Below are 12,571 nucleotides of genomic sequence, written 5' to 3' on the forward strand. Positions count from 1 at the left end.
ACTAAGTTAATGCTTGCTGACGGGGACATCTGTTCACTTAAAGTGCCATTTGGCTCACCCACACCACTGGCTTCCCTGGGGGAAAAAGCAGGCAGGGTGAGTTGTCTATAAAACCCGGGACGTGGAGCTGGAGGAACCCCGCAGAACATCACAGAAGCCTTCTGCAGACATTCTTTCTACTCCTGGCCAAGTTAGGAGACACCAGCTAACCCCTGCCTGTTTCTGTGACCTCCTCAGCCTCTTCCTGGACCTTTGCATCCTCATGCTGCCTCTCTGCTTGGAACACCACCCTGCCTGGCACCACGGGGTGGGGACAGGGCGGGTGGATCTCACCTTGTGGCTGGAGCGCTTAGCTCAGACCCCAGCACTTTGTGTGCATGGGCACAAAGAGCACAAATGGAAGGCGGGGAAGGATGGTGACAAAAAATTAGTGAGACTTTGAAGTTCCTAAGAATCTTACCAGCTTCTTGAAGTAGCACGAGGCTCTTTTCAAATAAAATGACTTTTTACCCAAACCTGACCTTCCCCACATATATGTAAGCATGACAACTCTTGGATATGTTGACACCGGTTTTCTTTTATGTATGAAAACATAGTTTTTGCCCTTGAACCAAGTTTGTCCAAGTCTCCATATTGTCTCTTGAGAAGATTAATCCATAATCCCAGTGTTCACCCCCACAGGTGTCTGCGCTGTGTCCTCCAGCCAGAGGGTGATGGGGTGGGGGTCGGTGGGGGGCACATCTTCCTTAATGAGATACCTTAACTTTGATCATGCCTTAGGGAGATAGCAGGTCTTCCCAGGAAAGTTTAAAGGGCCCCCAACAAGAAAGAGATGTGACTTTCAGAATTTGGGAAGGTTGGGCTTCCTTAAACAAGGACATGTGCTCGGGCAGACAAGGGAATGAAGTCTAGTCCATCAGTAAGACTGGGAAACGCCCAGCCTTGCTCGCTACATCAGGTCAAAAGAAACATTCCAACCCCTGCCTGCTAGGCCTCTGTGGATAAGAAGAAACAGCAAATGTTAGCAAGGATTCAGAGCAATCACTCTGGGCGCCAGACTTAGAGAACGGTTCTGGGAGTTGAGGGGAAATAGCTCATTCTGCTAGTTAGGGAGGCCTAGGGAGGACACTGCTCCTGTGTCAGCCACATTTATTGGAAGGATAGTGAGTTTCTGCTTTAGCAGAGGGCAGTTCACAGAAACAGTGGGAGATGAGCAGATACAGTAATGATTACTGTAATGCTAATGTGATACTAGCTAACACTCAAGGAGTACCCACACTTTCCAGGGCTTCAGTTCTGTTCAAGGGCTGCACTGCCAACCCTTGATCTCAAAGGGACATTTAGAAGAGATTTTTAGGGCCTCACTGGTGGCCTAGAGGTTAAGTCTCAGTGCTGTCACCTCTATGGCCTGAGTTCTATCCCCTACCAGGGAGCTAACTCACATAGGGCACAGAAGACCTTTCCTGTATCGCCTGCTGCTCCCCTTAACAGTGTGTTTCAATAAATCCACCTGTTCTGTGCACCACTCTGGTGAATCCTCTCACGCCCACTGCATCTCTGGCCTGTACCCCAGTTGCATTATGCAAAAATATTTTAAAAAATAGATTTTTTATTAATACATCTTCCTTGCTATAAATGTTGATGTAATGGCTGCTGCAGTTTTTCAATATGAAGAAAATAAAATGATCCATAATCTTACCACTGTGAGATCAGGATTATTAGCATGTTTGTGCTCTCCTTTCTGGGTTCTTTATCATGTTAAATGGCAGGTATTGGAGCGCGAGTAGCCAAAGTGAAACTTCTTAGTGAAGAACCCATTATTAGTATGGCCCATAACATGACGATTCTTCAGTGAGATGAATTCAGCTCTCAAGTGTTGGAAGAATTGCCCTTTACTGTTCCAGAGAGCAGAGCAGACATGTGGGCCAATGATGCACACTCTGAAAGTGAGCCCTGTTCACATGGCAGTGTCGCCAGGGTCGAACACAGGCTGAAATACATCATGTCGCAAGCTGTGACTACAGAGCCCTGGGATCTAATCCTGTTCCTCTTAGAGAGATGACCTAGAGAGGCTCTGGGCGACAGTGCTTCCATCAGTCCCAAAGTGCCCCAAAGCCACCCCGGTGTCCACCATGCAGCTGAGGTTGCCTTCGTCTCCCACTCACCCTGACTCATATGGACTCATTATTCTTAGTCTGCTCGAGCCCAAGACACTTTCCAGATGGCCTATGTGCTGATATTGTTGTTCAATCTTTGCTTAAATCAGAAGCTTGTTGCCATGATTTGGAGGCCTGAGCTGGTAGATAGCCTTGGACTTCGTTGCTGAGTTAAAGACAACTGAGTTATTTCGAGTAGCTGAATCCAAAGCAGAGAAGAATCTGGGTGTAATGACCAGTCCAGGGCTGGCAGTAGGACAAAATATTAGCTTTTCTTTGTATTCATAGGAAAATGCACATCTGTTTCTAGCCTGGTATTCTCCTGTGCCACTAGTGGCGGTAGTTATCATTTACTGAATTACACCTTAAACCACCCATCAAATTGTGCCTGCAAGATATTCCCATTTTATAGATGACAACATGGGGGTTTACTCTTATGGCATGACCAGCATCACTGGAATTGAATTCCAGCTCTCAGCTCAAGGCCTGTGCTCTTTCTACCACTTCCGCCATGCTTTTTCTTCTTCACTGGGGTTTGCCTTCTACCTTTCCAATAAGCTTTTGCATGGCCTTGCTGGCATTTCTTGAGCACATGCTTCATATAGCTAGTGCATGGTCTCCTAGAGGTTAAAGGCTGCGCCTATGGCTGTGAGGGCTGTTGTGTGCACTTCCTTAAAAGTGCCAGGTGATAAGACAGGAGCCCAGATTCCTGGAAGAGGAGGCTCCTCAGGAAAACACTCAGAGAACTCCCCCAGAACCTGCCCAACTAACGGCTTTACGATTAAGTATCTCCACGGAAACAGAATTGAAGTCATTCTGATTTTTTGTTTTTGCAGATTTTCCTCTCTAGTTAATCAGTTGTAGGTGTCCCGTGGGTTATTGGAAAACATTTTTTATACATATAAGAATTTTGTATATTTAATTTTTCATATGTATAAGAATTTCCTAAGTCTTTATGAAAACACCTTGCTGAGCTCCACCTCCACATTCTCTGATTTAGTGACTCTGGGGTGAGGCCTGAGAAGCTGCATATTTTGCAAGAAACTTGGTTGCTGCTGTGAGGGGAGACTACACTAGAGAATCACTTTTCTGAGACTTTTACCAGAATCTTCCTTAGTTGCCTTTTCATGTACCCCATTCCCCTTTAACCAAACCTTTCTGCTTGTACTTTATTTAACAAAATTAGCCAGTGGAGGTAATCGCTGCCAGGCAGCATTAAGCAAAGTTCTGTCATTTGGTCTCTGAAATAAGGCAGCAGTGTTCTTTGATTTTTCTGTTCCTGGAACTTGGGCATTCACTCACTGGGGGACCTGGTGTTGCAGGTGGTGCGAGCAGCAGAGGAGGCTGCGTCCACACTGGCCAGCTCCATCCACCCAGAGCAGTGCATCAAAGTGCTCTGTCCCATCATCCAGACCGCTGACTACCCCATCAACCTCGCTGCCATCAAGATGCAGACCAAAGTTGTGGAGAGGATTGCCAAGGAGTCATTGCTGCAGCTCCTGGCTGACATCATCCCGGGCTTGCTGCAGGTAGGCCCCTCGTGCTGGCTGTGTGGGCCTATGAGACCAGGAGCAGGGGCTGCTCACCTCCCAGTGACATGGGGACTTGGCTGTCCTCATTCACTTGAGAGGGTGCCAAGAAAGCAGGTGGTGACCTTTGTTTTAGGACCTATGAAACTGACTTGCACACCTCATATCTCCCTTGTTTTCTTGCCCACCCTCCCCTGAATGAAGCAGGAAGATTTTCCTGGCAGCCTCGAACTGTGGCTCGCAGAATGAGCTTTGTTTACTATAAACATATTTTGATCTTTTTTGTTGCTGTTCATTCCCTCAACAAACCGTGATGCACATCTGTGGGCCCCAACCCTGGGCAAGGTGGATCATGGGATCCAAAATCAAATAATGTTCCTGGCTTTCATATATCTAGCAAATATTTGTGGAAACCTTTCCAAGCAGGAGCATCAAGTTAGACAGACTCTGGAAGATAAAAGATGTTTTGCACTGTTCTAGCACAACCTCGAGGATTTTTTCAACCCACTGTGGGACAAATACAGTCCAAAGGACTACCGTAGATGACAGCTCCTGTGCTGAGTTACTGTAGGGGGTGCAAGTGGAGAATTCAGACCCAGAGGTAGCAAGGTAATCTCCGGGCAGAAAGAGCAGAGAGAGAAGCACTCATTGAAAAGGTGGTTTAGAATTGGGTGGGCCCTAAAGAGAGTTTTCAGTAGGAAAGGGATGAGAGCAATGAGTTTTATATTACTAAATGGTACTATTTGCTAAGCAGTTGGCTTGGGAATTTAATACATGCTGTTGAAGACTGGATTATTCCAGGCAGAAAAAAAAAGACGCAGAGGCTGAAAAATCCTGAGGCCTGATTGGAGAACAGCAGGTAGTCCCATGTGGGCGTGGGGGTGAGGCTGGCATTGAGGTTGAGGTCCAATGTGGGAGAGACATGAACGTGAAGCTGTGGGACCAGATGTTCCCCAGCAGTCTGTGGACGGTGCAAAGGTTTTGCCCACAGAGTGAGTGATGCAGTTCTCATTTCTTTAATGCACTTTCACACATGAAACTTGCTTTGGGAAAAATGTGGGAGAAGCAAGTTATTTTTCCCCCTTAATTCCTTTTCTCATTCTGATTCTCAGTGTTTTGGGGGTGACTCTGCTGTGGCAGCTCGTTACAAAGCAGCACCCCGAGTAGAGTCAGATGGATATGCAGCTCATGGCACCCCAGGAAGCAGCTCACTTTGAGACGCGACCTCTCTGGGTCAGGAGCTGGGTCTGTCCTGGTTATTGACAAGCCCAAGGTTGAATCATGAGGACAATTGTGGAAATATTGATGAAATGTTGACTGTGAAACCAATCTTTGATCTCATTTCCTTTTTTGTTCCCCTCTCGACTCTAGGGTTATGACAACACTGAAAGTAGTGTGCGTAAGGCCAGCGTGTTTTGCTTAGTGGCAATTTATTCCGTAATCGGAGAAGAGCTGAAACCTCACCTTGCACAGCTCACAGGGAGCAAGGTATGTATAGTGTTACAGGGGCTGATACACACACCTGCGCTCTGCCAGCTTGTCAGAAACCCGCTCGTCTGCAGCTCTGGCCTCCAACAGCTTTTTCGCAACGTGCTTGTGTTGCCTGGGCCTATTTCTCTAAAGATCAAAATGACCCTTGGTTCTGTGCAGTCACTAGACTGGGCGCTGCTGCCATCACGGTGTACTCTGTGTGGTAACGCCTGTATTTAATGTGTTAACTATAAGCCTCTACTTTACTCTCAAAAGAAAGATGACTTTGTTTAGAAGCCAGCTCATTTTCTCTCTAGAAAAATTTCCTCTCTAAGGAAATTTACCTGCTGGCTGAACCAATTGCTGTGAGGGACTGAGTTCTTCTTGGGCCTCTGCAGTGATGGTAGCTGGCCCTCCCTCCCAGCACTGCTGTCTACACTGGGTGTGTGTTGAGTCATTTGTTCAAGGCAGCGTCCCCGTGGGTTAAGACAAGTTTCTGCCATTTTACCTACCCTGGGCATGGTAGTTTTAAGCCAAAACCAGACTTCTCACTCACTTTTTGCATATTCCTTTAAGAGAATTCTGGAGTCAGGGGCAGAAAATAGACCAAAAAGACTCTTGGCTCATGACAGTGAGAGTGGCTAGAGGGTGTGTGTTGGTTCAAAAATAAACTCAAGTCTGATGAACCTGCCAGGGCAGAGCAGACAGAAACCCCTCAAACTCAGGCAGGAGAGTCAAGAATGGGAAGGAGGGGCCTTGAACTCCCTGAGGACAGGCCTTGGGAGACCTCAAGCTGTGCTGTGAGGAGCCCACTCCAGGGACTGCCTGTGTGGGGAGGGCATCGACATGGAGAGGTGTGGATAAAAAAGATGAATTAGAGGCACCCGACCTTGCTCCTTTTGCAAGAAAGAATCAGCAAGTGATACCCAGTTTCTTTTCCAAGGTAGTTAGTTCTCACTTAACTTTGCTGTTAACGATGTTCACAGTGCTTAGCATTAGAACCCGAGCGACTGTAAGCAGGATGGTCTATTAGGGAAACAGGTCCTCTTTCCATCCTCAATGTTTTAATGAAACATTGTTTGAGGACCCGCTGCAGGTCTCTTCTTTCACACAGTCAGCGACCATCACAGCCCAAAAGTTATAGGCAAAGCCGGCTCTGCTCCCCTTTGTCCAGAGCAGGCCTCAGCACCACTGACACCTTGTTTACGGGGGCTGGGGGAAGTCTAGCAACCACCTGGAAATTATAATGGTGTATCACACCCCTCAGTTGTGACAGTCACTGATGGGTCCATATATGACCGTATGTCCCCTCGGGGCAGAATTGCCCCTTGCTTAACACCACTGCTCCAGAAGAAGATAATTTATCCTTCCTGCAAATAGCAGCAGTTAGGTTAGAAGTTGTAAATGAAGCAAACGTGGATACATGGTTTGGGGCCTGCTTTATTTGTTCTCATTTTCCAGTCTCTCTTTTACTTTTCTGCTCTTACTGAAACTCTTCCTTACCCTTCCCTAACCACAGTCTGGACAGTGCTGAGTCCAGTCACAAGCAGGGTGCTAGGCCAGGAACCCTCCTCCCTCTCCCGGCCTGCCACCATCAGCGATTTCCAGGTGGTTTCTGGCAACAGCAAGGACCTAGAAGACAGTATTCACAAAGGGAACTGGATTTGTTAAATGGAAAATTCATCCAAAAATAACATTACCCCGACCTTGGTTTTGCCAGGCACTTTTACTCTCCTGAGTAAGAGAGCTATACTGTCCTCTTGTGTGACCCTCTATAAGACACTGAGAAAACACAGGCATTTCCTCTTCCCTCTGGTGCGGTCCACTTGCTGCTGCCCCTCCCAGTGGTGGCCTTGGGTCTCATGCTCGCCTTCTGATCAGGAGCCAGGACTTCCTCCCCAGCGACTACCTCAGCCAGTTCCGAGGAGTTACGGAGTCTGGCCTTAACACCTTTCTGCTTTGGTGTTACAACTCTTCGCTGTGATAACTGGTGCATTAATAAGAGCTTTGGTAGACTCTTGTACACATCTGAAGCAGACAAGCGACCTCCTAAGCCCTAGACTCATAGCTGACAGACATGGTGCTAAATGTCTCAATTTCTTAGTCCAGAAGCAAAGAGAATCAAGCTACAACTTCCCGTTTCTCTGTAACCAGGCCTGTCTGAACACTCTCCACTGCTTAAATGAGATTCATAAGTACTATCAGGTTCTGCAGGGAAAGACCTGATGGAGGCGCAGGGATGGAATCTATGGGGCGTAGTTTGAGAGCTGCCCATTGCTGTGACAGCAGCATTAGCTTTGGAGTCAGACAACCTGCTGTCCAACCTGACTTTCACTTATTAGCTAGATGACCTTGAGCACGCTTGCTTGCTTTTTCTCAAAATTATTTAATTGTGCTAAAATATACAAATATAAAATGTGACCTTAATCATTTTTAAGTTTAAGTTCACTGTGACTAGGAACATTCGTGTCGTAACGCCATCACTGCCATCCATCTCCAGAACTCGTTCATCTCGGAAAACCAAAGCTAATTTCCCTTATAATACTGCCACGTTCCCCCTACTCCCCAGCCCCTGGCCACCACCATTCTACTTTCTGCCTCTATGAACTTCACTACTCAGCTGCCTCATAAAGATATAATTTATCTTTTTATGATTGGTTTATTTTGCTGAGCATCAAGTACTTAAAGATCGGTCCGTGTTTTTAGGATATATCAGAATCTCCCTTTTTTAAAAAGATATATTTATGCATATAAGAACAGGGTGTAGGCCAGAAGTGTGGGGGTGGTGAGAGGATTCACCAGAGATAGAGTGGGGAGCAGAACAGGCAGATTTATTGAAATACACTGCTGAGGGGAGCAGCGGGCAAGACAGGAGAGGTCTGCTGTGCCATGTGGATCACCTCCCTGGGTGGGGATCAAACTCATGCTGCAATAGCTGGCGATAGCTTGATAGTGCTGAGACTTTAACCTCTGTGCCACCAGGGAGGCCCCTCTTAATAGATTTTTGTGGGCATTCTGCTTCTACAAAACTCTGTTATTATTAATGTGATCAGGCCTATTAATATAATACCTTAGTGACATTCAACAAGTAAGAACATACTATGGTACATGCTGTTTTGTGTATTTGAGGATCTGGGGGGCTTAAGTTGAAAGTAAATAAGATCTCAAATGTAAAGATGTAAAAACCCTTATAGTAACATTATGCCAATCCAAGGTGGTGGTAATTAGTGATGCTGTATTAGCTATCAGCCCAAAGAGGTGTAATTTTGCCAGAAGGAGCAAGCAAGTCAACCACTGCTGATTGTACATGAGGCAGCATGTGCTAAATCAGGAAGGAACAGTGGGGGATGGGAGTGCTACGGGAGTGAAAGGAAGGTATGAGTAGAGGGGGAAGGCTACGTGGACATGGCCTCTAAGTTAGGTCTCATATCCACTCACTAGGTTTCAGTAGGCAGAAATGGGGGTGCAGAGAGAAGGCATCCTAGATGGAAGATTGAGCCTCAGCAAGGAAAGAGCCTTCGCCACTCTCTCCTCATGGAATATGGGTCATTACCCTGCTTTTCTGCCAGTTTGGGTGGTGCCATTAGCTACAACCACCCCTAAGATGTGTGGTCGGCCCCTCGAAAGTCACCTTTTCCAGAGAGCCCTGTAGGCCACCTAGTCATAATACTTTTCATTCTCGGTAATGACCCATTGGGGTTATTCCATTCTCTGTAAAAACCCATTTGTTCTCTCTTGCCCTCTGGACTCTACCTCCTCCTGTGGCGGTGGCCTCAGCACCTGGCAGATGTGCCAGATGAGTAGTGGGCACTCAGTAAATGTTTGTAGAAGGAATTACTCAACTAAGAGACTTTTTTTTATCACCTGGGTTTTCCCTCTGTTTTCTACTTTCTGATTGCTTTCCCTCTTGCTAATTTATTTGTATCTTCTCTTTGCAGATGAAGCTACTAAACTTATACATAAAGAGGGCCCAAACCACGAACAGCAACAGCAGCTCCTCCTCCGACGTCTCCACACACAGCTAATGGCAATGCCAGAGTCTCTTTGTGTAGCCCTAGTAGAAGCAATCGGTCGGTGCCTCTCAGAGACCTTCCCCACCCTCCCCCTTCATCGGCTGCCCAGTCAGTACAAGGAGGCCCAAAAATATTTATTGCAATCAGTATTTTGGTCCCTTCCAGCTTTTGTGTAGGATCTTACTGGTGTTGAATGTAAAGGAAGCAAGGCCTGTGTTGGAGACTTCACACAAAGCAAAAGAAAAGAGCCATATTTAAACATGTCTGGTATAGCCTGCTGAACCTGTAAAAACATGTGTATGGGGTGCAGTTTTTCAAATTCAGAGCTCTCTAGCCGATTTTCTTCAGCTAACAGTAGATTTGAAGAGGGCAGGAGGAGGACACATCCATTTGTCTTTCTCTTTCATCTTAGCTGACTTTCCTCTGAATGTGGCCTGTGTAGAGCAGAGCCTACCGCTTTCACCACTGGCACTATGAAAGGGGTGTACGTCTTTAGGTTGTATTAAAAAAAAGGTGAATCAGGTTCTTGGCAAGAAAGGGAGAAATGCCTGAAGATGGCCTTTTAACAAACATGAGAAACTCTGCTTGTTGTGTCTGGACTGGAGGTGGTGCCCTCACTTTTAGTTTAGAAGGGCGCCCTGTGCAGCCTCCTCCCAGGACAGGTCCCCGGTACCCCCTGAGCAATTCCTCTGCTGCTCTACCTACTCCAGTTTCCACTTGATGTAATTCAATTTAAATCAAAGTTTAAGTCCAAACAAAAAATCAAGGTAAATTTATAGCACCAGTTAGCAGATACTGAAAATGGCATTTCCTGAAAGCATAGAAGATGTGAAAGAAGCGGCCCGTCGTGCTAAGATCTTGGGGAAATACTTGGAACAGGGCTTCTCCCATGGCCCTGGTGCTTGGTGACTGGTACAGCACCATCCTTTTTCCTCTCCCCCAACCTTTTCCTAAGCTGCTCAGTCCTAAAATGTCTTCAGTTAATCTGGTAAATGGCAACTCTACCATGTCAATTTTGACTTCTCTATTTAATCTGGTATTAAGATCAAAGAAGAGTCTAGAGAGACCAGATAGCAGAATTTTTTTGTTTAATTTAATGGACTGAAGTACTTCCTTGATCAGCTGTTGAAATAGTCATTGTTTAAGGGAAAAGTAATTATGGTATCAAATTACAGAAAAAATAGAATTTGAAATAACAACTTTAAAGTCTGTTTCCTTCTCTTCAGTGAGAAACTATCAGAGAATCTACCCCCTTTTTAAAAAAAAAAAAATTATGGATTTGATCACTCCAATAAAAGAGACTATAATTTGGAGTTCTGACTACATAAGTTTTGAGTAAAATTCTTAAAGCCAAATGGAAATTCTTAATGCAATTGTGAAGATTTTTATCATCTCTTACTATTTTATATTCTCTAAATTGAACTAATTTTTCCCTGAGGAAAATACGTCTTCTGATGTTGATGTTAATTTTTAATGATATCATTAAAATTTTGCTGTTCCTGCAGAGGGGGGGCCCTCACCCACACTCCCCCCCGCCCCCCACTGAGAAGCCTTGTTCTCTGGTTTTCCTCACCCAACTCCACCCCTTTCTCCTGCCCTTTAGCTTTGATGTTGAAAGCTGTGAAAGATACTCTAGCAAACATAATTCATTTTCATTCAGAATTTAGTTTAGATACTTTATTTGGAAATAGGCACTGAAAATAAAAGGCCAGGACCAGTGATGCAAGGGCACCTTCTCTATGGAGGGCGTGTGTGTGTGTGTGTGTGTGTGTGTGTGTGTGTGTGTGTGTGTGTGTGTGTGTGTGTGGCATTATCTTGCAAAGGTAGACATCAGTACCCCACTGCTGCTGTTGAGGGAACTTCGGGGGTGCATTTTTAAGTGGTTGACTATTATTGACTTACTTTTGGCTCAGAATATTGCAAGACCAGGCCTTACTTTCATTGATAAATACCATTTGTCTGTTACTTCACTAATGGAATTTCTTTTTTACACCATACAAATGAGTGTCTTTTGATTACTCTGTTGTAGAAATGTGTATTCTGACTAGGTTATTTATGAGTTCTTTTATGCCTAATTCTTTTAGAAAGACCTTTCTCCTTCAGCTCTGACTCCCAGGTCACCATGGTCCCTCCCTGCCCCATAGTTGGAAGAATCTTGAACATTGCCTGATGTCCTCATAGTACTCACAAAGGGCTAGCCTTGAATGTCACTTGCCCAGCCTTCCATCTCCCGACTAGAGAGATACAATCACTCACAGGTCTCTTGGCCTCAATCAGAACTGCTGCCTGCTGCCGAGGAGACTCGCATGCCGTCACCACCTCACAGAGGGAGGCCGCGTCCACGCCACCCTCCAAACCCTGACAGCTGCAGCTGCCTTGCCTTGCCGCCGCCTCCCTGCAGGGCTGCTGTTCCGACGACACAACAGAACACAAAAGAGCAAACACCCAAGACCGTGTTGGCCTCCCCTGTTTACCTGACTGTCCGGAGCCCAGAACAGCCCACTTCTCCGCTGGGGCCAGTTCGTCAGGATCCCGCTTTCCCTCAAGCTGCTGCCATCTCTCCTCCGACCCCCCACGACCCTGCAGGCTGGGGGCGAGGTGAGGCCTGCAGCCCTCCTCAAGTACACTGTGTGTGCTTCGCTGGACCGGTGCCCGCAGACAGCCGAGGGGCTGCCTTTCTGTGGCTCATCACTAGCTTCCCCATACCCTGTGCAGGTAATGCAACGGACTTTTGTCTCATAAATCTTTTTTCTTTCCCTGCCACACCCTTTATTTATCAAGCATAATACTACACATTAAAGAACAGCAAATAAGAACTATAGGATCCCATCAGGACTTTGCTAACAGTGATGTTTGGAAACGAAAAAAGAAATGCCCTGGAAGATATCAGCCACCAAGATTAGTTTTGTCAGCACTGTGTTCACACGCATGGTCCCCACATCCCCAGGTTGGGTTTTTGTTTTTTGTTTTTTTGGGGCTTTTTCATGTTACATCCATATCTGTATTTATATCTTATTTGTTTCACTCTCAAGTGTATCATGGCAAATGTACAGATTTTTTTTGTTAATAATGTGCTAGGATTTGCTAAAAAAGAAAACAACAAAAAAAATCCCTTTGAGTTTGCCCTAGAATAAATGAAACTTAATTCAATTTCCTGCTTTGGTGAAGTCTTTTTCATCACCCTGCCCTGCAGCTAGTTTACCCCATCTCCCTGACGCCAGGATGAGACCACATTTACAGGGAATCTGAGAAAACTGCATTAGAGAGCTCTTCTTAATCAGGTCAAACCCTAGAGAAACGTCCTCCGCAATCTGGCCCTGGGAGCTGCTGCTGTGCAGTGTGGAGTAGAAGCGATGGGCGTGAAGAAGCTGGGCCTGCATGAGGGGCTCCCTGTCTGGGCCCT

At 46.0% G+C, this 12,571-nt stretch overlaps 1 protein-coding gene across 1 annotated transcript in view; it reads left to right on the top strand.

Moving 5' to 3' along the window:
• Positions 1 to 12,322, top strand: part of CLASP1 (cytoplasmic linker associated protein 1) — a 255,088-nt gene extending 242,766 nt beyond the window's left edge. The window contains exons 37-39 of the mRNA XM_054699624.1: positions 3,479 to 3,685; positions 5,057 to 5,173; positions 9,094 to 12,322. Coding sequence (XP_054555599.1) covers positions 3,479 to 3,685; positions 5,057 to 5,173; positions 9,094 to 9,180 — 411 coding nt within the window. The 3' untranslated portion in view covers positions 9,181 to 12,322. The remainder of the gene's footprint in view (positions 1 to 3,478; positions 3,686 to 5,056; positions 5,174 to 9,093) is intronic.
• The last annotated feature ends 249 nt before the right edge of the window (positions 12,323 to 12,571 follow it).

The sequence above is a fragment of the Talpa occidentalis genome, unplaced genomic scaffold (genome assembly GCF_014898055.3).
Source record: "Talpa occidentalis isolate TD23 unplaced genomic scaffold, MPIMG_talOcc4v2.1 talOcc4.3, whole genome shotgun sequence".
Taxonomy (NCBI): Eukaryota; Metazoa; Chordata; class Mammalia; order Eulipotyphla; family Talpidae; genus Talpa; species Talpa occidentalis.